We start from the raw sequence: 27560 nt of genomic DNA, 5'->3' as shown, positions 1-27560 counted from the left end.
ATTTTAGAAACAGCTGATCTGCTGGGACGTGTTGGCTCTACAGTCTCCATGGTTTTATGGTCTGTATAAGAGAAAATACCCAGTGAGAAGCGGTTCTCTGGGTGAAAATCTCTTGTTGATGCCAGAGGTCAGAGGAGTAACTCGACTCAACTTAAGTATGCAGAAGAATCTCTGATGCACAAAACACGTCAACCTTGAAGCAGATGAGCTACAGCAGCAGAAGACCACGCTACAGTGCTCTTGTCAGCTAAGAAATATAAGCTGAGGTGAGACTTCACATGGCCTCACCAAAATTGGACTCTAGGAAATTAGAAAAATGTTACTGGAGCTGATGGGTCTTGATTTCTGCTGGATGGATGGATGGACGGATTCAGACAGTAGGGTCAGAGTTTGATGTGAACAACATGAAAGCATGGATCCATCCTGCCTGGTGTAATGCTATTTTCTTGGCACGCTGTGTATCAGCTGAGCATCATTCAAACGCCACACCCTACCCGAGTATTGCTGCTGAACATGACCGTCCCTTTATGACCACAGTGTACACATCTTCTGATGGCTGCACCCGGTGGGAAAACTCAAGCTCAACTCCTCTCAAACTGGTTCATTCAACATGACAATGAGTTCACTGTACTCAAATTTCATCCGCAGTCACCAGATCTCAATCTAATAGAGAAACTTTGGAATGTGGTGGAACAGGAGATTCCCATCATGGACGAGCAGCTGACAAGTCTGCAGCAACTGTGTGACACTGTTGTGCCAACATGGACCAAAAAGCACGTTGTTGAATCTATGCCACGAATAATTAAGGTGGCCCTGGCAAAACGGTGTCCAAGCAAGTACTAGAAAGTGAGTGGTGAGCGTACATATGTGGCTTATCAGTGTGGTTTATATGGAAAAACAAAACAGGCACGACTAGTAGTGTCTGTATGTGAAACTGCTGTTTCAAGTTTGTTTGGTATACACACGGCAGGAAATAAGGTAAGGCACAGAAGGTCGATTAATGTTTACTAAATCCTTGTGTCATGGGTCAGCTGCATAATGGAGTCGCGGTTTCATGACTTCTGGAAAACAGGCATTCCTGTTATTCAAGAGGAGGCAGACACCTTAACGGCTGATAAATCCCAAAACTGGATTTAAAAAAAACAGACGAGAGGAAAAAAGATCAAATAAACTCAGTGCATTAGATAACAAACAGTCAGCTTTACTTTGACTTCAAAAACAATGCTCTAACTTATCTTTATATCATCTTATATAGGTTTGAAAGCATTCATGATCATTCCTGTGTATATATGAATAAAAAGCAGAAACTACAGGCACACCAGAGGAAAAAAGGGGAGCAGTTTGTGGACTGAGAGCTGAGAACTTTGTAAATGATGTGCATGCTGCTGATTTTCTTTTTTTTAGTTCCATGTAAAGGAAAGAAACGGGACCAGGAAGTGTCCAATCATAATGACATTTGTTTGTTATCTGTCATTTAAATATTCAGGATAATGTATTTAAATCCACAAAGTCGGTAGTGAGCAAGAAAAGTATGAAGTACATACCAGGATCCTTAATCTTTAGAATCGATTTAGCTCGGGGACTAATATGTATATACATGTAAATGTGTTAATAATGTCTGTTTAAAAACTTTCTCATGATTATTTTCATGTTGGTTGAAATAAAATATCTCCCTCTGCTGTTACTGCAACTTCTGCATGCGTGTACATTTCAGTTTTTGGAGAGGAAAAGCGAGAAATGGTGGATTATTTCCCTTCATCTGCAATCGGCAGGTTCTTGTTCTCTCCGATGGCTTCTGATAAATCCCTTTGAATTAGTTAGATGTAAAATCTTCTCATGATCAAATGCAGTTAGATTTCCCCAGTTTTCAAAAGAAACAGTTTGCAAATCTGAATTTTGTCTTGTTCTCTTCAGTCTTTCATTATATTTACTCTAATTTACCCGACACACTGCAAAATTTCCTGTAAACCTTTCACAATGGTGCATTATTCTGGCCATAATAATTATAGCAGGTTAAGCAGACTGAGAGATGAAGTCAAATACCGACATGGATGAGTGTTTGCACTGAGCTTTATTCAAACACGCACAAAAACATGCTATTGTTAGCTGTGTGGCTGTGCAGCTGGACAAAGGTTAAAGGAAAGTAGCCATTATACTGATGAAGGTGGATAAAGATCAAATCTGTGGCATGTCCGGACAGGACGAGGAAACAAATTTCACATAAGCAGCTTTTATTTTGCATGAACAGATCTGAACCAGAGGTTATCGCCAAATGCAAAATTCCCCCTGATGTAAAATATCTGAGTATGCACCTAAAAACATGGGTCAAGCCGTAGTTTAGAACAAAAAAAGACCTCTGAATGTTGCAGGGAAATCTTTTGCACCAAAACTGACTGACATATATAAAGCTGTGGTCTGAAGTTTACATCCACTTGTCATGAGCGTGAATGTCGTGTTATTTTGGGGATTTTATAGATTTCTGTAATGATTGTGCAGCATACATGTTATAAAACATACATGATGTAAAACAAGATTTTATTTCTAGCTGTTGATTTAAAGTGAAACAGAAGAATTACAAGGTAATCCTCCTTCATTATTCCATACCTATTGTGTAATGTACCAGTACCACTGGCATGATGCTACCACCACCATGCCTGACAGTTCACAGTGTTCTTAGATTTGAAAGCCTCACTTACGCCTCCAAAGATATCACTTGGCACAGTGGCCAAAAAGCTCTCTGTTTGTCTCGCCTGATCATAAAACCTTTCTCCAGCATCCTCTCCGTCAATGGAGATTTTAAACTCGCTTCTCTGTGGACAGAGATGCAGGAGTTCCAGCAGTTTCCAGTTCATGGCAGGGATAACATCAAATTATGTACAGTTGGTTGAACTGATGATGCAAAAATCTGCAGTTGTTCAACACCCATGATATAAACTTCTGACCACATTTACACAGACAGGATGAAATGTCTCATTTAAGTTACACCTGCTGCACCAGGTGTTTTGATCTGTGGGTTTTCTAGTTGTTCTGTCTCCTGCGATCTTCCAGAAGCCCCTGGTACTTGGCCAGCTTCCTCTTGAAACGCCTGCTCGGTACAATCTTCCCAGATTGCTGACAGAAATGCTTCAAAAGAAATCTGTTTTGAAGTCCCTGGCTCAAGTCTACCATTACCTGCCAGTGTTCATGATGGAAAGTAGACCTGCAGCAGTTTCAGTTGCTCTCCCACTTTGACAAATGTTACGTGTTTCCTAAGGGGACAGCAGAGCCTGTTTATTGTCACAGCTGGGGAGCGACCCATAGCAACCGTCCCCAAGGGCCTTGACATAGCAGCTCAGGATGTGTGTGAGTGTCCAACTCCCAGAGCACAGCAGACGGGAAGGTGTTTCTGCCTTGGAAAGGCTAAGTAAGATGTTACATAGAGAGCTTTCAACTCATTGCATTCTCTGGTTATGTCCAAGCTCTCTGCTTCTTTCCTCATTCACTGCTGCTATCATCTCCTCTTAATTACATCCACTTTGTTCCCCCGTCTGCATTTTGTTCCTCACTCCACCCCTTAAGTTTGACAGCAGGAGATGAGCAGACTTGGCCACATCAGGCTAACCAGTGATTCAGATATAAACATTTAACTACAATTATCCAGCATTCTGTGAAAATGATGAAATTTGTTAAAAATTAGGGAAAGGTAATGCTAAATCATAAATATATCTATCTGTAAAATATATCCATTGTTTTTAGTTCTATGATTTAAAACGAGCCACCAGTAATTAGAGAGGTCAGAATCAAATACACACATATTTCACATTGGACCTTAAATTTAACTTAGCTTTTTCCTTTTAAAAAAGGGGAATTTAGTCAGCACCCATGTGTGTATAAAAAAAATCAGAATATTAAATGTTTTCTTTGCTAAAAGTGAACTCAAATATGGCTCATCTTTACCCCCACTGTACTACTGCACAAACACCTGCACTCATCATGCCAAGAGCACGTCTGACTCATTTGTTTTTAAGTAGACAAAAAGACAAAAGTAGAAGTAATCCACCATATGTAGCACCAAACTTTATTAACCCCAACAGGGAATTCGCAATTTCAGATTGAGGAAGTTTTGGATGTCACACGCTAGGATAGAAGGGATATGAGCAGAAAGATGGCTCATGATAATGTAAAAATATCATGGCTGTACTGAACCCCTCTACAAAAAAAAAAAAAAAAAAGACAAACTTTATTTAAATTCTTCTACAAAATCAGAACAAGCACACAAAGTTAGGTGGGAGTGATGAGTTCCTGACGCTCTCAGTGTTTTCTTTCATTTAGAATAAATCTTAAATATTTAATTTCACTTAAAAATAAAATAAAATAATTATATTCTACATTAAACGTTAAGTGTTAAAAATCGCAAGAAAGTGCCATGAATTAGTCAGTGTTACATTCTCTCATTAGTACATGTTAAAGCTGGAGCTGGGTCATGTTCAAAATCTGTGGTGACATCAAACAGTGCAAAGGGTAAGTGATCTACACAAACAGGACATTTAATAATAATAATAATAATAATAATGGATACTTTATTGATCCCCATGGGGAAATTACTTGTTTTTCTCTGCATTTGACCCATTCACTCAGTGAAGCAGTGGGCAGCCCACTAAGCAGGCGCCCGGGGCTTAGTGTTCTATTTAGTGTTCTATTTACTGCTACATCTTTTTTTTAATGGAGTTTTTTTGATCACACCTCCTGTAATAAGCGTCAGGCTCCCTTTAATAACACCATCCATTTAGAAACAGCGCAATGATGAGGTGATACTAACCAGAAAAGAAAGAACAGGCTGAAAACATTCATATTTAAAGATGGGGAACAAAAGCAAACATGTAACACATAAAAGCATGGAGACCACCTGTACGCTCTAAATAACTTGGTGATATATAACAACTTTTGTTCTTAAAAAAAAGAAAAGAAAAGAAAAAAGTTGTTTAACTTCTTGACGTCTGAACCGCATTGACCTGAAACTGTTGCATAGAAAGAAGAAAAGGGAGAAAAAGAAGAGCCGTGCTGATTTTTAGGCCATGTCCTCTTCACCCTCCTCCTCGAACTCTCCCTCCTCCTCGGCCGTGGCCTCCTGGTACTGCTGGTACTCGGACACCAGGTCGTTCATGTTGCTCTCGGCCTCCGTGAACTCCATCTCGTCCATGCCCTCGCCCGTGTACCTGAAACAGAAGCGGTGAGGTGATTAACACGTCGCATGAGGGCATGAACTCAGGCTACAAACGGACCGGGGTGTCTCTCACCAGTGAAGGAAGGCCTTGCGGCGGAACATGGCGGTGAACTGCTCAGAGATGCGCTTGAACAGCTCCTGGATGGCCGTGCTGTTGCCAATGAATGTGGCAGCCATCTTGAGGCCGCGCGGCGGGATGTCGCAGACGGCCGTCTTGACGTTGTTGGGGATCCACTCCACGAAGTAGCTGCTGTTCTTGTTCTGCACGTTCAGCATCTGCTCGTCCACCTCCTTCATGGACATGCGGCCTCGGAAAATGGCAGCAACTGTGAGATAGCGCCCGTGGCGTGGGTCGCATGCTGCCATCATGTTCTTGGCGTCGAACATCTGCTGGGTTAGCTCGGGAACGGTCAACGCCCTAGGAAAATGAACAGATATTTTAGTTGAGATATAATTCAAACTCGAAATAGGCATTGCTAACAGCATCCGGCTGCTCTAACCTGTACTGCTGGCTGCCACGGCTGGTCAGGGGTGCGAAGCCCGGCATGAAGAAGTGCAGCCTGGGAAACGGCACCATGTTCACGGCCAGTTTTCTCAGGTCTGCGTTGAGCTGGCCTGGAAAGCGGAGGCAGGTGGTAACGCCGCTCATCGTGGCCGAGACGAGATGGTTAAGGTCGCCGTAGGTGGGCGTTGTGAGCTTCAGCGTGCGGAAGCAGATGTCGTACAGGGCCTCGTTATCGATGCAGTAAGTCTCGTCCGTGTTCTCCACCAGCTGGTGGACGGAGAGGGTGGCGTTGTATGGTTCCACCACCGTGTCGGACACCTGAAGAAGGAGAAGGCGCCATTAAGGGCGGGCAGGGCCCCACACAGTTAATCTGGAATGATGTGGATGTCGAATACGGACCTTGGGGGAGGGAACCACGCTGAAAGTGTTCATGATGCGATCCGGGTATTCCTCGCGGATCTTGCTGATGAGCAGCGTGCCCATGCCGGAGCCCGTACCTCCGCCCAGGGAGTGCGTGAGTTGGAAGCCCTGGAGGCAGTCGCAGCTCTCTGCCTCCTTCCTCACCACATCCAGGACTGAGTCCACCAGCTCCGCCCCCTCAGTGTAGTGGCCTTTAGCCCAGTTGTTCCCTGCCCCGCTCTGACCTGTGTGTCACAAGCAAATATAGGCATCTGACACCACTGACTCCATTTCCATATTTAAAACACAATTTACTTACAGTGAGCAGCCAAACATGAAACATCACTTGAAAACGTACTATTCCACTGGTTTTTTTTGAACAAACAAATAAGTACATACAGACAAATTAAAACAAACAAACACAGATTTTTTTTTTCCTTTGGTCAAAATACTTTCCATTTTACTTTTCTAAAGCCAGGATGATGAATAAATGAATGTTCAGCTTTCAAAGGCTCACCAAAGACAAAGTTGTCAGGTCTGAACACCTGACCGAAGGGGCCGGACCTCACAGAGTCCATTGTGCCCGGCTCCAAGTCCACCAGGACCGCACGAGGGACATACTTCCCACCTGGTGAAGACAGATGACCAAAAAAAGCCACACTTTTAACTTCAAGATTATATAATTAGTTTAGGGATAGGGCACCTGTTTAATATCAGTTATAAATCCTTAATAATCCTCCGAGCTCTATCAGCAAACTACGCGAAGTGCAAATAAATACAAAAACTAAAAAAGCCCAAATTATCACAGGTAACTACAGAGGAAAAAAAACTTTAACAAGAGGTGAAAATCACACCAAAAACAACCAGAAGATATTATGATTTAGAAAAACTAACAAAAACCAAAACATGTTCAGTTTCAATTTGTTAATTTGTTTTTTCAAATCAAGACAGATATGTTTAATTACCAGTAACCATCTAAATTTCTCAAATCTTCAACCCAGAAAACGCTTCTTTTGGTGTAATCTTTATAAAAAAAGAAAAAAGTAAAAAGAAACAGAGGGGTCCTTCTACAGAAATGTCTGATGTTGAGATAGCGCAAGATCTTAAAATTGATTTATTTTAAAATATTTAACCCTAAACCACATTATAGAACTTGCTCATTTATGAATTTAAAAAAAAATCAAAAGACAGTTTGTTGATTTAAAAAATATATATTTTATCTACATCTACTTGAATTCTTTTGTAAGTGGTGTTTGCCAAAGGAGCAACTTTGGTAAAAGCGGTTTCAATTTTCCAGGTTTTCTGAAGGTATGTGAACATTTCTTTGGACTGCTTTAAAACGCTTTAATTAAATACTTGGTCCCAATTCTTTTCAGACAGAAGAATGTCAATAATAATGGATCTGGGAATTATCTCTTAGTATTGTCATTATTATTATTATTATCAGTTTTGTTTGTTAAAATGTGACCCAATATTTGTCCATTCGTGGAATTGTTTATTTGCTATAACAATAAAAATAATTTGAAGAACAATTAAAAATGAGAAGTGATGTAATCCTTTATATCTTAACTCTTACTTGTAACAAAATTCAATTGATGTGAAATTATTATCATATCAGTTTGATGTGACAGAAATAATAAACCCCATACGGTAACACCAGTGACGTATTAATCATCATGCTACTCAGTTAAGCCATACCAGACAAAAAGAGGATTCATTATGATAAAAAAAACTTAGCATTTGCATAAAATACAAATAGTTTATGCAAAAAGTTCCTCTGAACATAGGAGCCACTGGTGTTACTGAGTAAGTAATGGCTGTTTTTAATAGTCCCTTTCATAAAATCCACGTTGTCATATTGTGCTCACAAAATTGGGAGGTGGTATGATGAATTCTTTACAGAGCTTAAGGAAATTAGTAATAGGAAGTGAACTCATAATAGGCCGTTTTTCCACAGTAACACCGGTGAGGCAACTTCATAGGATCATTACTTTCTTTATACATTTTATATTTGTTCTACATATCTTACATTTCTATGTGTGTATTGTGTCTATTGTATAACTTATTTATTTATTCATTCATTCATTCACTTCTGAACTATGTGAAATCACAGCGCTTAGCCGCTATAGCTGACTGTGGTGCTTGGGCCACTCTATGACAGATTAAAAACGAACACTGCCAAACTGATAGCTCAGGAACTGTTTAAATAACATGTTTATTTTAAACACAGAAACAAACTGTAACCCTAAAATGTTTCTGCAAAGGCCGGGGGTGGGGCAGAGACAGACGTCACCGTAGAATGACCCAGACTATGACATGAGCAAACCCACTGCAGAAACTAGTATACACATACTTACTGTACTTAACTATAAAAACTTTACTTTGTCATAAACTGCATGAACATACTCAATGCTTTGCCTCTTTAACTTAGTGATAATATTATCCCAGTCCGAAGTGTGACTTAAAGCGGGAACAGTCTAATTTGTGGGCACCATTGCTAGGCAAGGGTTTGTTTTTGTTGTTTTGTCTTGGAAACTGAGTGACGGTAACCAGGAAGGAGAGCCAAGAAAAAGCCCCCTGACTCTGAAAGGGGGGTTGATTAATGCCCCCCCTACTGGACGGTGGCTGTATTAACCAGGTTTCTGCTGGCTATTGAATTACCTCAGCTCACCCAGAAATTAGATCAGACTGTGCAGTGTGAAGTTAACCTGTAGCCTCGTTGTAGTACACGTTGATTCGCTCCAGCTGTAGGTCGCTGTCTCCGTGGTAAGTCCCGGTGGGATCGATGCCATGTTCGTCACTTATAACCTCCCAGAACTAGAACACACACACAGGGACGGAATAAAACGATTAAATCAGTCGGCTCAGTCAAACTCAGCAGCGCTATGATTAGCTCTGGCGCTAATTTAATTTAGTGGCCCGCGTACTCGAACTTCAAACACTCAAACTCAACTTTAAAACCACTATCACTCTCACCTTCGCGCCGATCTGGTTGCCGCACTGGCCGGCCTGCAGATGAACTATTTCCCTCATTTTTTGGTCGAAATGAAAAACTTCGGAACAGCCAAGCGTAGACACTGATCCAGCGTTCAACCAACAAAGGACTAACCTGAGAAGGTAGGAGCGTTGCCAGCTATAGAGACACCGAGAAGGCAATTGGAGGAACTAAGTGTCAAACAAAACAGACTGGGAATCGGATTGGCCCAAACACCTTGCTTTCGGGTTTTGATTGGATAGCGATCCCAGGAGGTCCGTTACCTCGGTAACACGGAGAGAACGGCGCACACATTCAGCACACAACGCGTCTCTTGGAGACGCGCAAAAGCTCTGCGTGCGCGTCACTCAGGTTTGAATAACAAACCCAGGAAAGACTTTTCAGAATCAACTTCATTTTCTACCCGATACACGAGCTCACGACATGAAACCTAATATGGAGACTGAATCTTAACGCCAAACGAGGCGATCGTTTGTAGTTACCATGTGACATAGTCGTTATATTTTAGAGTCAGCGAGAGCACTTTCTAACTTCTGGCTTACATATAAAATTACAGTGCGATGTGCATTCAGTCATTCAATCGGAAGTAATTCAAATTTAAATACCAGGTTTTATGACGATGTGGGAGCATTTCTAATTTTATTTTTGACAGTACTGTGGAAAGGTGTTGAGTCATCCCTCATTTTTTTATACTTTGCTTCCAAGGAGCCAGGCATTTGTGTGTTTCTAAAAGTCATCTTGAGCATTACATTTCCAGGCTTTCTGGAGGAAATTTTATTTGGACATTGGCTCTTTTTTCACTCAGTTTCAGACGAGTCAGTGAAACTGATCATTTAAAAACTGCATTTTGTATTTACTGAGTTTTAGCTTTTTCTAATATTAAAAATAGGATAAGCATTTGAAACATTTAAATGTGACAAATATGCAAAAAATAAAAGAAAAAAAAACTGGTAACTTAAAAATCTGGAAAGGGGCAAATATTTTTTTTTACAGACTGCCTGTCAGCTGTCTTCACTATCCAAACAATTTTTAGCCAAGTTCATACTGATTTTGCTAATACGATTTTAACAAATATGTTTCTTTAGTTATCGGATGTGCAATATAAACTGTAAAAAGTGCCAACCTATTTCATTTTTTAAAATTTCTTTTGCTGAAGCACTGGAACGGATTACATAGCAATAATCACACTAATGCATTTAGAACCTCCTTTATAAACTCTGGTGTCATTAATTGTACACTTCTTCTAATCACTGACAGACCTTTACCTATTTTACTTACAGTATTATCAATATACGTATTTTATTTTAAAAGCAACGAATACACTAATAATAATAACAGTTTTGCCTCCTCTTTTTTTAGTAGGAATATTATAAACGCATCTTTTACAGCGTTCAGTCACTCATTAAGCATTAATAAGCTTAATTGATCAGTTGAGGTTTCAGATCCATATACTGGTGAGTCATCAGTATACAAAAGAATCTGAGCCAGTTTTTAAAACAAATGAAAGCTCATAAAAACGACCTGAAAATAATAATTTCCCCAAACAGCTAGGTACTCCACATGTTAAATGCCTTATCATTGATAGTCTGCCTATGATTTGTCAAATAGCTTTGCAACAATTTCAGTGAAGTGCCAGAGAAGCCATAATTTACCACATTATTTAGTAACAGGAAGTGAAAAAATCAACTCTCCCTTGCCAACCATCTGTGCCAGTGCTGTACAGTTTGAATAGTATTATTTTCCACTGGATTATTTTATATTAAGTACACGTGGGCAGGAGAGATTATATTTGTGAACTAATAGCCAAAGCTGCCAACGCAGTCATGAATTCGAGCTTTCAGGCCAACAGGGGCTCTTTTAACGTTTTAAATGAGAAAATAATACATTAAAATAAAATCCGAAGTTTTTCCTTCTTATTTCCGAATGTATTATATGTTTACACAAGACAAAAAAAATTAAGTGAGTATAATACGCTTCAACAGAAATGGGATTTTAATTTTTTAACGTTTGAAAAATCCCCAAACAGCATTATGTTTTACTTTGGCGAGCCCAAACGCCGTTGTGACGTCATATCCCTGCGCCCTGTTTCTAAGTGACGCAGCATCATGGCGCTGTTTCCAGCGTTTGCAGAAGAGGCGAGCAACAAAGTTAGAGATTCTTCCACAGGTGATCCCGGCTTCCTGTAATACACGGTTTTTAATGTCAGTTAGCAGTCACCTGGACGCTCTGTTAGACTGACAGTCTGCCGAAAACTAAAATCTGACCGAAACAACGACCTGATATTCAATGTCAGATCAGCTGCTCGTCGCTGGAACTGAATGACACAAAACATCTTAACCTCTTTTAGCTTTATCTCTCATTTCACGATACGTGTTCCTCTTGGAAGTCCAAGAAACTCGCTATCTTTTAGCTAAAACAGCGACGATTTTACGTCTTTATAATCTAAACGACTTGTCAGTATCTTTAGATACTCTTTACCCATCCTGCTCGTGTCATTACACTAACGTTTTATTGACGTATTGAAGCTTCGGGGTTCATTTAATGAATAATCATTTAGTGCCTCCCTCCCTCCCCTCTCTAGAGGATTTTTTTTTTGTCTCATTTCACTTTTTTTATTTAATGAATAAAAAATGAATGAGGACGAAATTTTGACTTACTACTATGAATATTTTCAGAGTTGGTATTTCAAAAAAAATTATAATACTGTATAAAAGTCTTGAGCCACCCTTGGTTTTTGATATTTCTCTGCTTTAAAAATGGAAAATAGACTGAGTGATTTCTTGAAATATGTGGGAAAATACATGGAGGTACAGTATATATGGTAAAAACTCAGTTTGTTCACATTTAGAAAACATGTCTCTGAGGTAGCTTTCTTGTAATTTCTTTAAGTACCCTTTAGGAATAGTTTTACAGGCCTCTTGAAGGACATTCAAAGCTCTTCTTTTAATGTTGGCCACGTTTAGATGACCCCACACTGTTTCAATAATTGAGGTCTTGGCTCTGGGGCAGCCAATCCATGACTCATAGTGTTTCATTGTGTGTTTTTCTACCCAGTTGTAGTTTAACTGCATTCACAGTAAGTTTGGGATGATTGTCGTGCTTAAAAAGAAAGCTGTTGCCAGTCATACATTTTTCAGATTGTATTACATGGTGGGTGAGAATCTGATGGTACTTCTGTGTTCATAATTTCATCAGCTTTGACAAGATCTTCAATACTGCTGGGCAAAATGCAGTTCATCTGCAGATAGTTTTTTTTTAGGCCTGTTACTTTTGTTCTCCATTCGTCCAGTTTCCTCAGTTTTGCCCTCAGTTTTCCCTGCACAACATCCAGAGATATGCCATATTTTCAGCTAATGCCCCTTAGGGAAGAATCGTGTTGTTGGCGCAAAAATGCCATGTTATGTCTGTTAGACGTGTTGTGGTCCAAAACCTTCGCACAGTGCAGTATCACTACTTGGGATAGACAGATTGCATTGTTCATGATTTCTAAGTCCTCCTGATTATCTTGTAATTATGTCTTGTCTGCTCTCATTTTCAGAGTTTGATTGGCTGAAGAATAAGAGTTTTCAGACAGGAGATGCGCTCTCTCTTCACGGTCGATTTCTAGAGAAGACCAGCGAGGAGCAAAACAAGAAGGAACCAAGGTAAAAGAATCACAACTCTGATCACTGAACTGTGAAATGTGTTGGTTCTTCCTTAGAAATTCATCGCTGCCCAGTTCAGTCGCAGAAGGAGACACAAACCTCCTTTGGGTTATGTCAGGAAGAGCATCCAGCTCTAAAAATCTGCCAAATCAAACTCTTCCTCTCTTCCTCATTGACTCCCAGTGTCAGCAGAGATGTCAGCTCTGAAGAGGACAGAGAGGATGGTGTGGCACCCAGAAAGAAGAAAAGGAAGAAGAAACAGAAGAAAAAGCACAAAAAAAAGAGTGGGAGGTATTCGCACAGCAGCGCATCTGACTCTGAAACCATCTACCCGAGTGATCTCAAAAAGGAGCAAGAAGCCAAAAGGTACACAAACATCTTTAACATCACTGAGGCATACACTTGTAATTTTATACACTGAGTATAACCTCGCTTCTGTTCTGTAATTATGTTTGTGGGAAACAGGCAGGAGGCTCCTCAGTTAGCGAGCCATTTCTCTTGGTTGGATGACCTCCAGTTGCCCACAGAGCAGCTGTTTTGTGTGGACCGAAAAGCAGACCCCGCCAACTGGACTTACAAGTCTCTGTACAGAGGAGACGTAGCCAGGTAAAAGACACATGACTCTTTTTTCTTTTTAGCCCTTCACAGAAAAGACTTGCACACAAGAAGAGACACAAAGAAAGTGACGTTTATGCAAACATTTGACACAATTACATCATAAACAGTGTCGTTATAGCCCAACTGTGTCTACATTTCCAAACAGTCCATGCTGCACAAAGTGCTCAACAATGTAAAATCCCACTAAAACAAATACAATTCAAAATAATGATGCAGTAAAATATAGAAAAAAACAAATAAATAAATAAACAATATAACTGAATAAAAACAACCAAAACAACAACTAATGCTGTTAAAACCAAAATGTTTCGGTAAAAGTGTGTTAAAAGCCAGTAATTGCCTTTGTTTGTAATGCTTGTATGATAAAAACAAGCACACATATTCGGCGAGTTTATTGTCATAGCTTTCTTCTTTTCAAAACTTGTGACGTGTTTAAGGGACGTCTGTATCAACGGGCTGGTAAAAAATGTGCTAAGCTTAAAAGGATGTAACATCACGGTGTCACATTTATTCCAGGATTTAAGTGGACTGAAATATCCCTGGCACCTTCTGATTTTTCCCACGTTGGTCTTTAAAAGCTTAACTCTTTAAACTTAACTTAAATTGATCTCAGGTGTAGCCATGCTCACATTTAAGACTGCGTTTGAATAGTTTCCCAACATGGTGCAATATGACAGGACATTATACTTTATTTTTTTAATCTCACAAAGAAAAAGGGGAAAAAGTTTGATCACTTTCAATAAATGAAGCAGTGTAAGAATAAAAAGGATGAGTTGTTTAAAGAGTTTTGTTCAAGGGGTGGTTTGTATTTTCCAGCCATGTGAGATGCCTTTTTTTATACTCTGAAGGTAAAAACACTTCTGCAAAGGATACACTTGTGCTCTTCCTATAAGCCTCCTCTCTCCTTTCTCCTCTGTCCATCAGATGTGTCTTTTAGGAATCCTCATACAGTTTAAGGAGAGCTGAGACTGTAATGTCTGTAGTTAAACCATGCTCCCAAAACCTGGGATTCATCCGTTTGTTTGTTTTTTACTTATAAATGACTGGCTGAAGGTTTTATTTTGAACCAAATTATAAAGTTACATGGACTGTATAGTTGAGTACAGAATAAAAGCTACAATCTGAGATGAGCTGCACTATTTTTGTGTTCCAGGTATAGAAGGAAAGGCAGCTCGGCTCTGGGTTTGGACTTTCACAAGCAGGGGGTCAGCTGGGAGGACTCAGAGGTGACTAATAAGAAGAAGAAGAAAGGCGGCGACGGGAAGAAGGCAGCGGACAGATACTACTCTACAGTCAGTCGACAGCTGCTGAAGGCAGCGCCTGCTCTTCCTGCATTACCAGCGAGTTTTGATGGTAGCGATGGCACCAGTTCTGCAATCTTCCTCCCTCTGTGTGATGATGAGGCAGACAATAAAGAAGGGGAGAAAGGTACGGGGTCTAGCTGGGTGTGGCAAAGAAAGAATTCAGCCACTTCATGCTTAATGTGCCATTATAGTGCTGATCCTTTTTGAACTGAAAGTCTCATTTAGACTTGCGCAAGTGACCAAGAAGAAGCAGATTAATCCAGAAAATGTCAGCAGCGTTTGATGATTGTCTCAAGGAAAGAAAACAAGATTAGACCTTCACATTTTTAACGGGCCATGGCACCACTAATTTGAGAAAATTATGAGTCTGTTTGACATTTCTTTGACTTTTCTGTTTATCTCATCTCCCTCAAACTTTGGAGATCTGAGTGAGTGAGATCTCAGTGAGTTTGAGGTTGTTTGGCTGTTGTCAGTTCTCATATTTTTGGCTAAAATAATTTTCTCTGTTAGAATATGTATTAGTAGTCACACAGTTATGCTTTTGGGTTTTTTTGTGTGGCTTTGTTAGGATCTTTATCTGCATGCACATCCATGTCCCAATCTTCTTACCCCCAAGTTAAATCATCCAAAAAACAAAAAAACGCTTAACACTCATCCTTTAACCCCCAAACAGACCTTTAATGGGTGTGGAAACATTAAATGGTCTCAATTTTATGTAGCTTTGAGACTCTGATGAACTAAAACCAGTAGGTCAAGTTTCTTTCTATAGCCCATTTCCAAACAGTCCATGCTGCACAAAATGCTTAAGAATGTAAAATGCCACTAAAACAAATAAAATGTAAAATAATGATGCAGTAAAATATAGAAAAAAATAAATAAAATAACTCAATAAAAACAACTAAAACAACAACTAAGGCTGTTAAAACCAAAATGTTTTGGTCAAAGTGTGTTAAAAGCCAGTAATTGCCTTTGTTTGTCATGCTGGTATGATAAAACAAGCTCACATATTCAGCGAGTGTATTGTTATAGCTTTCTTCTTTTCAAAACTTGTGACGTGTTTAGGGGACATCTGTATAAACGGGCTGGTATAAAATGTGCTAAGCTTAAAAAGATGTAACATCACTGTGCCACATTTATTCCATTTATTCCTTAAAATGTAACTGATTTTTAAAAATGTATTTATCTTTTTAGCTCACATAGGGCAGACGTCATCGGTGAATCCCCTCGGTGTGTATGACTCCTCGACGGCCCTCTGGCTGCAGGGGAAAGGACAGCAAGACCAGCAAAAGGAGGACGCTCACACAGAGGAGGGCACTGCACTTTTGGGTGGCAGGACCGAAGATTTCAACAGGCGGCTGAGAGAGCAGCCAGCAGACACACAGCTGTGGATAGAGTTCATACGATATCAGGTACACACGCTGCTTTATAATACTGCTGCAGGAATGTCAGGGCTTCAGAACGTGCTTTCTTTTAACAAAAGTTTACGGACTCCTGATGTGTGCTCACCTCTCATGAGAACATCACAAGAAGCAGTAATCAAATGCATCAAGACAGTGGAAATGTTTTTTTTCTGACTGACAGCATTTTATTGTCTGACATCTGAACCTTCCCTCTACTCCTATCCTGGACTCTGAAAGTGCCAGTGAACTTTCAGGAGGAATGTTTCTCTGAGGCAAGTGATCACTCACTGTACCGAGAGGAAATCCTGCAGCGTGGGCTCCTTCTGCATCTCTGAAACTGCACTCCTCACACTGGTGCTCCAAAACACTCTCACAAAGATTGAATATTTAGTGTTTGACGTTCTTTATTATTACCAAAACAGCAATGAAAGTACAAGAGGGTTGATTTACTTGAATAACGTTCATCCACTGAAGAACCATTTAGGTAATTCAGAAGTAGATTTGATGAACTCCTCAGAGGCTCATTCATCTAAATTGCCTGCAGCAACTGTTCAAAATGCTTCTAAAGTTTTAGAGATGTGCTGGTAAAGGCTTACGCTGGTTAAATCATACACATAAGTCAAACCAGGAGTCTAACTCAGTGTCACTACTAGCCGCAATAGGAAATCAACACAACAGGGGACAGACATAATTAGTTAATTGATATGCTTTCATTTCATTTTCATTGCAAGTTTCACAAAGTCTTCTTGTGTGCATAAAGCCCTCAATCAGTCACAGAAAAGCAAGAAGCACGGAGTTTCCTCCAACATGCTCTTTGGCTTATCAGATAAGGTTTGGGTACTTCATCGCCTACTTCATCCTCTAGGATGAGGCGAGTGCAGCTGTGTTCAAAGGCGAGGAGGAGCAGCAGGGCAGTGATGCTGCTGAGCGCCGCAAGTCTTCCTACAGGGCAGTGCTGGAGAAAAAGCTAAGCATTGCAGAGCGCGCCGTGGCCACCAACCCCCTCTGCATAGCTCTGCAACTCGAGAGACTCCGCATCTGCCAGGAGCTCTGGGAGCCCTCTGCTCTGGCTAAAGAGTGGAAGAAACTGGTATGTCTATGTATGAAGGTCACAACAAGTCCCTAAAATGCAGAGGAAACCCTCAAGAGTGTCGGAATCTTACTGCTTCTATCAAAAAAAATAAATGTCACATACAAGTAACAAAGTTGCTCTTTATTTGTTGTGTTTCAGGTGTTTCTCCACCCAAACAGCACCCCCCTGTGGAGGGAGTATCTGCTCTTCACCCAGAGCTATTTCAGCAGCTTCACCGTGTCCAAGGTCAACGCTGCGTACGGCAAGTGTCTGAGCACGCTCAGTGCTGTCCGAGACGGCAGCATGGTGTCTCACCCGGCTCTGCCAGGAATAGAGGAGGATATGTTGGGTAACAGACATTTCAGCATGAGATTCATTCATTATTCAGTCCTGCTTGCTTTGTATGACTACAAATCCCACATCCTTTTACTTTCTGCCCAGATATCTTCATGCAGCAGTGTCACTTTCTGCGTCAGTGTGGTCATTCGGAGAAGTCGACTGCCATGTTTCAGGCAATGATCGACTTTACTTTCTTCAAGCCTGACAGCGTGCGAGAGCTGTCCACTAAGCAGCAGGTATGTTCTCGCTGAGTTTTAATGTTGTAATCTACTCTTAGAGGACTTGTGTGACATTTCAGGAGTTATACAGTGGCTTGCAAAAGTATTCGGCCCCCTTGAACTTTTCCACATTTTGTCACATTACAGCCACAAACATGAATCAATTTTATTGGAATTCCACGTGAAAGGCCAACACAAAGTGGTGTACACGTGGGCAGAAAGTAAAAGGGGGCCGAATACTTTTGCAAGCCACTGTATTTGTTGCTCAGAGTTGAATGTGATGATCAGTGAAGTGGCCTTGGCTGGTCATTTAAATAATAAAAAAAATAAATTCTAACCTCGTGTAGTTACATTTCTGCCTCTGTGTCCACAGGTTGACTTCTTTGAGCCGTTCTGGGACAGCGGCGAAGCAAGGATCGGGGAGCTGGACGCCAGAGGCTGGAAAGCCTGGATGCTCCAACAAGAGCGAGGAGGTTGGCTACAACCCACTGCAGGTAGGTAAAACACACACACTTTACAGTGCACGTGCCATTTCATTTATCCATCAATTTTATACTGTCTATCTGGGTTTGGCTCATGAGCCAACAGTTTAAGCAGAGATCCCCAGACCTCCCTCTCTCTCTGAGACCAAAGAAGATGAAACTCTGCTATATGACTGCACCTACAAATTCTGTCTGTGAAGAGTTATTGCAGTTTGTGTGATCCAAGCTCTCTTTATGGGGATGTAATTAATCTAATCTTTCTTTTTGTTTCCACAGAAGAGGAGGAAGAAGAGGAAGAGGATGAAGAGGAGGTGAAGGACAGGACCCAGCCCAGAGGTACCATCTGGCTGGATGTGGAGTCATCTCGTGAAGCCACAGACTGGTTGCCCTGGAGACCCGACAAAGCCAAGGGCCAGTCAGAGGAGGACTGTGAGGATCCTGACAGACAGGTGATGTGTTTGATTGTTTTAAGACAAAATATTCTTTTTGTTGAACTTTACCATGTAGGTTGACCTCTCTGCTGACCTCTATCTCTAATTCCAGGTGTTGTTTGATGACATTGGCCCGTCACTGATTTGTTTGTCTTCGCCAGAGCTCCATCTCCGCCTGCTTCTCCGTTTCTTGAGCTTTTTGGGTTTGCCTGTGGACTCAGTGCTCTCGGTTTCCCCAGGTCAGCCTGGCTTGCTGCTGGAGAACCTTTCTCTGCTCACTCAAGGTAAAACAGTCGAAACAAGCTTTAATTTTTTCAAATCTCACTGAGGTGAGAGGAGTCTTAAAAAAAGCAACTTTTTCCATCCTAGGTAATGCTCCCCAGCGTCCTCTGACCTCCTATGATTTAGCTGATGGTGGCATTAACTCTGTCGGTCACATGACCACTCTCCAAGGAACACGGAAGTGGGTGGGGCTTGGGAAACAGGGTGAGAAGTTCCTCACGAACTTGTTCAATATGCTTCAGCCTGTGCTTCCGCCCCACCACCGAGCCTTCCTGTCACTCAGCTGGATCCAGTACGAGAAACTCAAGGTAGGAGTTGGTTCATTTGACTACATTCAAACTCAAAGTGAGGTCAAACTAACCCTTACACTCTTCTGGTTCTTGGTGTTTGCGTCAGGTCATGCGCTGCTTGCACGGCGGAAATAAAAAGCGCCTTCGTTCTCAGGGGAAGAGCAGCAAGCGAGTTGCCAAGCGGCTGCTCAAAGAACCAGACAATCGCTCATCATTAGTGTTGTGGCGGGAGTACGGCCACCTGGAATGGCTACTGGGCAACCTGGATGAGGCCCGCAAAGTGTTCTCCACTGCAACAGCGTTTGGGGGAACCAAAGGGCTGAGCAGTCTCGCTCTGTGTGATCTCTGCCTGCTGTGGTCCCAGCTGGAGTTGGAGGATGGAGCGAAAGAGCGAGGGGGTCAACCGGCTGATGTAACAGCATCCCCGGCTGTGTCTGTACTGACCCGGCTAGCAGAAGGAACCTCTGCATCGTCCACTTCATCCTCCCTCTCCACGGTTTCCATCCTGAAAGCCAGAAAATCGTACGACCAGACTCTGGCTGCCAGTTTATCAGCACTGGACCAAAACAGTAAAGGTTTGTTTTCTGACCCGTTTCCAACTGTTTAACTTCTCAGAGACCTGCCGTGAACATTTTTACTATAAATCCGCACTCACTGCACAATCAGAGTAGTAGTAATTTTGTATTTTCTCTTTAATTTTTTCTCTTTTTAGTTTACTCCACTTTATTTTTTTTGTGTTTCATTTTGCTTAATTTAGTAAGTGCTTGGCATATTTATTAGACGATTTATCATTACTTAAGAAGGGCAGAACAGTATAATAATAATAAAATGAAACATGACAAACACAGGAAGCAACGTAGCAACCAAAGATAATGGCGTTCAGCGAGTTAAAGCAACAAATGTGAAATGGCTCCCGAGTTGAACTTTTTCTCAACATCGGAGCTGCCAATGAGAGTGGAGGATACAATTGTTTTAAATTTGAAAGGATGGTAAATACATTAGAGGGTTACATAGGCAGCCAGAGCCTGTAGCAACCAGTAGTCAGGGACAAAGCGATGTGCTATAAATGCATTGATTCCATTGGACATTGAAGTCTTAAATATCTGAGACAAAGCTTCCTCCGCCTGGTTGTTTACAGATTTGACTAGATCAGAGATTTTCTGGATATTTTTATTTCCAGAAAAAATATCCAGAAAACAAACATCCAGGGTTTTTTTTTTTTTTTTATTTATTTCATATCAGTTAACCAAAATATTTTTTCACTCATTCATTTAGCTTGCTCTTGTCCTAAAAGCTGAGAGCGTTGTGCTTGACTGGGTCATGCTTTTTGCTGTATGTGAACTCTCTTGTTACCTATTGGATACACCTGAACCAAGCTTTTCTGGTGGAAACCATCTTCCAAACTAATATATCTTGTTGAAAATGTAAGAGTAGTTAAAAATGAGCCCCTTCTCTTTTTGTGCTTGAGCTTTTTGTCTTATCCTGTCTTCTCCAGTCCAAGACGACCTGATGGCAGAGAAGCTGAGGTTGAGAGGTCTGGTTGGCTGCTACGCTCTTTTCCAGTACCTCACGGTGAGCGTGCAAGCAGCCAACGCAGTCTACACCCAGGTTAGAGAGAAGATGGAGGAACTACACCGCACGTTAACAGCTGAACAGCAGCTGAACAGCAGCAAGGAGGGTAAGCTCGCAAGAGCTGACGCTGACTCAAACAGGCCCTGTGTCAGCAGAGTAGCTGCTGAGTGTGAGGCGTTGGCCTGGCAGCAGGCGGCACTGCTCAAGTACCACAACACCGTCGCTGTGTTTCCTCTGGTGACACTGAGGCAAACGCTGACATCGGCCCTCCCAGTCTGGACCACCAGCGTCCCTCTGTGGAGCATTTATGTACAGGTCAGGCTAATAAAAGCACATTTTCCCCCATTCTTCTCTAGATATGTTTCCCAAAGCCTTTTGAGCCCTAACCTTATTTGTTTATTTTGGCCTGACTGACATTTCCATGTGATGTGTGCTTCAGGTGGAGAACCGTTACCATACCGCTGGCCGTGCACGCCGGTTTTTTCACTCTGTAACCAGAAACTGCAGCAGCGTGGTGCCGCGTCTCTTTGCCATTGTTGCTGAACAGCAAAGGAAGCAGCTGGTAGATGCAGCTCAGAGGTAAAACGACAAAAGATGATCACAAACATCAGACAGCAGGATCACATCAAAGTTCACATATCATTTACATCCTTGTGTCCAAAAAAGCAAAATGCCATGTAAACTACAAATAAAAACAGAAGGTGATGATTTCAAAAGTATTTACAAAAACTACATTTAAATTGCTCGTTTCAAAAAAGTCCAGTGAAGGACAACAAAGAGTATAAAAGTTGTTTAATGCTCAAAAACGTTAATAAATCCATCTGATGGAACATCACAACACAAAAGCGATTCATAAGTAGCATGATGAAAAAAGAGCATCTCAAAAAGTTTCAGTGTTTAATGTTGTTTAAATGCAGATTTAAGTGATTTGCAGTCTCGCTTTTAGTTTTACTTAATGCAGCTTTTATAGAAACAGAAACAGTTTGCACATTATCAACTGATAATTAGCACTTACTGCACATTAAACTGTACATGTCTGCGGTATTTATAGATCGTGTTTACATGATGATCCCTTATCCATCCTGCCGGAGAATGGCCTCAGCAACCGCATCCGTGGACTGTTTGAAAACGCCATAGCAACAGAAACTGGGGCTCATTGTCCTTTACTTTGGAGAATGTACATCTACTTCCTGGTGAGACCAGTCATACAAACTCACATTGATGCTGTTCTGCCCTGGAGCACTAAAAGTTTTAGGAAGATTGTAGAGACCCGATCCTGCTTGAATGAGAAAAATAAATTTTGTATCTGAAAGCTTTAGTGTCGTTTTTAAAAAGGAAAAAAAAAACATTTTAGGAATATTATTATGTGCATTTTAGGAATAAGGACTAAAATGTCCTCTTTTAAAAAAAATATTAAACATGGAAACAAAAGTGTAGAAGTGCTTCTGTGCATGTGGATACACCAATATCATCCATGCTTATATTGTGCGTGTAACGTGTGTACGTGTGAATTTGTAGGTGTGTGAAGGAAAAGTGGATAAAGCCACAGGAATCTTCTACAAGGCCTTACAGAATATCCCCTGGTGTAAGGTGAGGCACACATATACTGTGAAAGTGATATTTCCCAAAGCTTGATTTGTAGTTCTGTGCTGAGTCCCTGCAGAGTCGTCAGGTGTTGTTGTACGAGTGAAACTAAGTTAGTACAATTAGCCACACAGTAGGCAACACTATTTGTTATATGATTTCATTAAAGATGTTGCCACTTGATCAATATGCTGCCTTGCTCAGCATATTATTACCAAACTAAACTTATCGCCCTGTTGTTGTGTCATGTAGTCATCATTGCAAACTAAATCAACATCAGTGCTGTATGTATGTTGCTAGTACATAAAATTCTCCCTCCTTTTCTTTCTCTGTGTGTGTGTGTGTGTGTGTGTGTGTGTGTGTGTGTGTGTGTGTGTGAGTGATCAGGGTTTGTATATGGACGCAGCGCAGCTGTTCCCCGATCACCTGCAGGAGTTTGTAGACCTGTTGACAGAGAAAGAACTGCGAGTGCGACTGCCTTTAGAAGAATTGGACATACTGCTGGAAGACTGAGCACACACACAATCTTAATTCAAGTGTGTGTTCAAATTGTCAAATTTGATGGGAAGAAAAGGACAAGCACAAAGGCAAACTCGACACATATACAGCTGCAGTAATTTGAGAAAAGAGCTGGGTTTTGTTTGTTTGGTTTTTTTGTATAAAGTGACACAAAATGCTTTAATTGCCACAACAAACCACTAAAACTGTATTTCTTTTACTTGATATTGTCAATAAATACAAGATTGATCTATGTGACATGCCTTAATAAAACATGTAAAATTTATACCGGAAGTTGTTACATTCCAACTTATTAAGAAAAACTCTGTGGAAGTGAGAAAGGAAAACGCTGCCACTCAGCATATTACCATGTTGCCACCTCTTAAAGAGTTTTTAATATTTTTTTTTTAATCATAATAAATCAAGTAAGGATTATATTTTATTTTCTTTGTTAACAAACATCTACTGCACTGCGGAGTAAATGGGGACAAACTTGCAGGATAAAAAAAAGACGAACTCTGCTGTGTTTCCGAGTAACCGTATTATGGAGAGAAAAAGAGCAACAAAATTCAAAGTGCGGCCGACATGACCGCAGCCGAACACGTGAGAGCTCACTGGATCAGTTTCTCATTGATTTACAAGTCCAAATGTTTAGGAAGACATCTCTCTTTTTATGTATTCTCCTTTGAACTTGTACAGTATCTTAACTCAATTATTATGCATACAATTCTTTTGTAAATACAACACCATTATTGTGGTACTGTTTAATTCCATTTTGTATTGTACTGATGTTTAAGTAAAGGTTTGAGAAAAAAAAACAGTTTCTCATTGACAGAACATGGATTTCCGTGCGATTTCTTCTGCCATGCGCATCCGAGTTACGAGCTTAACGCGGGCTTCTCTGAGGCCTCTGGTTTATGCCTAAATCTAAAAAAGTATGAGTTACTAGCAATTAAAGACTGCCTTGCAAATACTATCTGTAATATCTCTGTTAAACAAGAAGTCACATACTTGGGACTGTTAATATCCAAAGACCAAAAATCAAGATGCTCTTCAAACTTCACTCCAATTATACAGAAAACCCTAAAAAAGTTCAACCAGTGGCTGCAAAGGGACTTGTCTTTGAAAGGTAGAGTGTTAATTACTAAAGCAGAAGGGATATCCCGATTAACATATGCTGCTCTCTCCTTACATCTGGATAAGAAAATTTGTAAAGATATTGACCGTATGCTCTTTAATTGTATATGGAAAAACCGTACGCATTATATTAGAAAAACTGTTGTGATGAATAAGTACGAATCAGGTGGGCTTAACGTCTTAGACTTTTCTACTTTAAATAACACTTTCAAAATTAATTGGGCTAAACATTTTCTTAAAAACCCTACCTCTATCTGGAACTTTATACTATATTATATTTTCTCTCGTTTTGGTGGCTTTAATTTTATTTTAAATTGTAATTACAATGTTGAGAAACTCCCTGTAAAGCTTTCATCCTTCCATAAGCAGGTCCTCTTAGCGTGGACCCTCATTTATAAACACAACTTCTCACCTCACAAATAGCTTATCTGGAACAACAGAGATATTTTATATAAAAATAAATCACTTTTCCTGGAAACTTGGGTCCAGAATGGGATCCTATTGGTGGCTCAGCTGGTTAGTAAAGAGGGACAACTACTTACTTACAACGACTTTATTGCACTATATAATTTTCCAATCAGTGTTCAGGAATTCTCAATGGTGCTTGGTGCCATACCCTCAGGGTCTTTAATGTTATATAAAAACACTGACAGCTCAATATCTACCTCAGTCACTCTCCCTGATCCAGCTGAGTCAGGAAAAATCTGCTTTTCACAGGAACTTGGTAACAGCAATAAGAGAATATGTAGTTTATTCCAAGAAGATATCGTCTCTCTCCCATATATAACATCTTATTGGAACCGATATGTTCCAGATATCAAGTGGAAGACAGTCTGGATGGTCCCCCATAAATATTTGATTGTAAATAAGGTGAAAGAAGTCTCATTTAAAATTCTACATAAACGTTATCCAGCCAGTCACTACATGGTAAAATTTAAAAGGGACATAACTACTAATTGTACTTTCTGTGGGGATCATCCAGAAACTGTGACACATCTTTTTTGGTACTGTTCTTTTACACAGAGATTCTGGAAGGAATTTAGCAGGTTTGTTATTGTCCATATTTTAAGGAAGTTTTCTTTACGTTGGGAAAATGTTTTATTCTGTTTCTTTAAGTTCCCCAAGAAGTATGATAAATGTTTTTTATGATAAAGTTGTTAATACTTTTAGCTAAATTTTTTATCCATAAATGTAAATTTACTAACAAAACACCATATTTCTGTCATTATTTTAAGGATGTGGAAATGTACATACAATCAATATCAGACTCCACCAACGAAAAGGCTCTCAAAACAATATATGTATGTGAATCTTTGCGTGTATTCTTATAATTGTTACCTTTTTCTTTTACCCTTGGCTTTTTGTGTTCATGTTCGGTTGTTTTGTATACTTCATCTGTTTGTATGTTGTATACTCATTGTTTGTTAAATAAAGTTAAAAAGAAAAAGAGCTTAACGCGTTTGCGCATGCGCGAATTCTCGTGCATTTGAACGACTTAAGTCATAGAAGATTTTGATGTGTTACGTCAAAGAAGTCCTTTAATGTGGTTTTCCTTTGATCCGGGAGTCCTTAAATAGGAGCCAAGTCAAAACGTTATCACTACCAGAGACCCCCTCGACAGTAGTTACATGTCAAACTTACCACGCTCTTTCAATTCAGAAAGTTTAGCATTTCAGGAAGATTTTCACAGAGAGAATCCGTGTGAAATAACAATGTCTGCAACACAAGATTATAATACTCAAACCCCACTGGTCGTATCACCAGATGAGCTGTTACCGATTATCAATAACGCCTTCAACACGCTCTCTGATGCACAGTGGACTTTAATAGAAAATGGAGCTTGGGATTCTGATATTCAAGCAGTTTTGGCTGATATGATTTCTGAAATCATACAGATCACCTCAGCCAACATTTTGAGACGTGCTCTTCCCGTCATTCAGAGCGATGCATCTGCAGAAATAGAAACAAATCCATCATTTTGTGACTCCATCTCAATCACTATTGCAAACCTGCTCAACATCCCAAAGCAGATATGTGACAGTGCTAAAAAGCTGACAAAGATGGTTGAGGAGGAGATTTCAAATAAGGTCAAATTGATAGTCACCCTGGTCAGAGAGCACTTCAATTTACCATCAGACCCCGCTGTTTACGTCAGTGGGGCAATTCGTAATATTAGAAAACTGCGTGTCATGGTTTCCCATGCTCTCTCATGCTTGAAAAGATATGCAAGTAAACTGAAATGCCCGTGCATGGGAAAGGAAAGCGATTCAAGTAAGTCTGAGTCCAGCAAAGATAGCATTGAGTCCAGCATCTCAGTCAAATCAGCCACCCAGGAGGTTAGTGAGATTCTGACCAATTGGTGTCAAGATTCAGATTTTACAGATGATGAATTATCGGATGATGACAGAGATATGGAAAGTGAGCCACCCGCTAAAATAGAGCAACTTTCAGAAAAGAAAGAAAGTTCAGAAAGTGGGGAATGTGCAGAAGCTGAAAGGCAGGCAGAAAGTATTCCACCTGAGTAGAAAAAATTGCAGCTGACATTGTCAATATTGTACTTGACAATCTCCAGTGCACTGACACTGATTATTCTTGTCACAGTGAGAAATGTACCTCACCCAAATCTGGATTCAACGGGGGAATCATCTTTGATAAAGTGAGAGAGTTTTTTACCTCACGTGCTCCTTCCGCACCGCAAAAATCACGCAAACTGCATTTTTCCAAGATTGCAGGAAAACATTTTGAAAAGATGAAAGGGGAGCTGAAAACAACAGCAAAGAAGAGCAAAGACTATTTTATTAGTCTGTCAAAGGTAACCCACTCCCCTGAAACTGAGAGAATAGGTTCCCATGACAGTATGAGTGTCAGCCTCCCAGGTTCAGCATGCGAAACTCCTCGTTCAAATTCTAGCATGTCTGTCCGTGCCCCTTCTAGAAGCTCATCTACTCTGGGAAACATGATAAAATCTGCTACTCCAACTAGCTTTAATGTCATCAAATCTGAACTTAGTGACATATACAGCGAGTTCACAAAGGAGAAAGAACATGGCATTATCCAAGAAAGGCTCGAAAACATTAACATAAGTGAGAAAGTGAAGAATTTCTCGAGAGAATTGACAGAGAAACTGTACGACCATTTAGTGATAAGTCGTGTATACCAAATTCCCACAATTGTTATGGGTAGAAGTCTATCAGACTCCGTCATCTCCAGGACACCACAGCAAGTAGCTGAATCGAGAGTTTTCTTTTCTCCTGAAGTCCTCTATGTAATCATAGAAGACGCAGTTGGAAAGTTTTTGCAAAATATTCTGCTTTTGGTTGATGATGAAACAATAGATGAAATTGTTCAGAGCGAAAAAGTGTCTGATGCTGTTGAAGAGATCCAAAAGGTCATTGCAAAGGGACAGAAACGGGCAAGAGACACAGAATCAGACTATTCTCAGAAAAGTGGCAGAGAATCTAAAAAACCCTGTCCTTCTAGACCAGCGTCTCTGGAAAAGCAGGTCAAGTCACCAGAGAAACGCTCAACATCCTCTTGTTCAAGTTCAACACCAGTTCTCGAGAGGATGGAGGAGGAAATGTCTGGAA

At 40.5% G+C, this 27560-nt stretch overlaps 3 protein-coding genes across 3 annotated transcripts; 2 read left to right on the top strand and 1 right to left on the bottom strand.

The window, feature by feature from the left end:
* Nucleotides 1–4569: 4569 nt before the first annotated feature.
* Nucleotides 4570–9199, bottom strand: LOC146611954 (tubulin beta-4B chain). The gene is made up of 7 exons (XM_085343247.1): nt 9084–9199; nt 8816–8924; nt 6625–6735; nt 6108–6352; nt 5704–6026; nt 5277–5621; nt 4570–5195 (listed from the first exon to the last, which is right to left on the bottom strand). Exons 1-7 carry the CDS (start codon nt 9138–9140, stop codon nt 5048–5050), a joined length of 1338 nt encoding a protein of 445 aa, XP_085199373.1. The 5' UTR covers nt 9141–9199; the 3' UTR covers nt 4570–5047.
* Nucleotides 9200–11207: 2008 nt separating this feature from the next.
* nrde2 (NRDE-2, necessary for RNA interference, domain containing) lies at nt 11208–23154 on the top strand. Its single transcript, XM_085342663.1, has 19 exons — nt 11208–11268; nt 12641–12746; nt 12930–13112; nt 13212–13352; nt 14518–14792; nt 15860–16077; nt 16934–17158; nt 17300–17489; nt 17582–17715; nt 18071–18191; nt 18456–18628; nt 18723–18894; nt 18980–19200; nt 19289–19757; nt 20678–21069; nt 21194–21333; nt 21806–21947; nt 22273–22344; nt 22726–23154. Exons 1-19 carry the CDS (start codon nt 11208–11210, stop codon nt 22849–22851), a joined length of 3561 nt encoding a protein of 1186 aa, XP_085198789.1. The 3' UTR covers nt 22852–23154.
* A 2531-nt stretch (nt 23155–25685) lies between these two features.
* Nucleotides 25686–26498, top strand: LOC146611952 (uncharacterized). Its single transcript, XM_085342463.1, has one exon. It carries the CDS (start codon nt 25686–25688, stop codon nt 26496–26498), a length of 813 nt encoding a protein of 270 aa, XP_085198589.1.
* Nucleotides 26499–27560: the final 1062 nt, after the last annotated feature.

This window comes from Diplotaxodon limnothrissa, linkage group LG19 (assembly GCF_057381915.1).
Source record: "Diplotaxodon limnothrissa isolate DT_005_m linkage group LG19, D_limnothrissa_male_GT1.1, whole genome shotgun sequence".
Lineage (NCBI taxonomy): Eukaryota > Metazoa > Chordata > Actinopteri > Cichliformes > Cichlidae > Diplotaxodon > Diplotaxodon limnothrissa.
The sequence above is the reverse complement of the archived record's forward strand: the minus strand, read 5'-3'. Positions and strand labels throughout refer to the sequence as shown.

Bases quoted from the DNA above. Each gene is read 5' to 3' on its own strand.
- LOC146611954 (XM_085343247.1), bottom strand. From the start codon at position 9,140: ATGAGGGAAATAGTTCATCTGCAGGCCGGCCAGTGCGGCAACCAGATC. The intron at 8,925-9,083 runs GTGAGAGTGATA...TGTGTGTTCTAG, and splicing joins GCAACCAGATCGGCGCGAAG to TTCTGGGAGGTTATAAGTGA. The intron at 6,736-8,815 runs GTTAACTTCACA...TGTCTTCACCAG, and splicing joins GTACTACAACGAGGCTACAG to GTGGGAAGTATGTCCCTCGT.
- nrde2 (XM_085342663.1), top strand. From the start codon at position 11,208: ATGGCGCTGTTTCCAGCGTTTGCAGAAGAGGCGAGCAACAAAGTTAGA. The intron at 19,758-20,677 runs GTTTGTTTTCTG...TGTCTTCTCCAG, and splicing joins ACTGGACCAAAACAGTAAAG to TCCAAGACGACCTGATGGCA. The intron at 22,345-22,725 runs GTGAGGCACACA...GTGAGTGATCAG, and splicing joins AGAATATCCCCTGGTGTAAG to GGTTTGTATATGGACGCAGC.
- LOC146611952 (XM_085342463.1), top strand. From the start codon at position 25,686: ATGTCTGCAACACAAGATTATAATACTCAAACCCCACTGGTCGTATCA.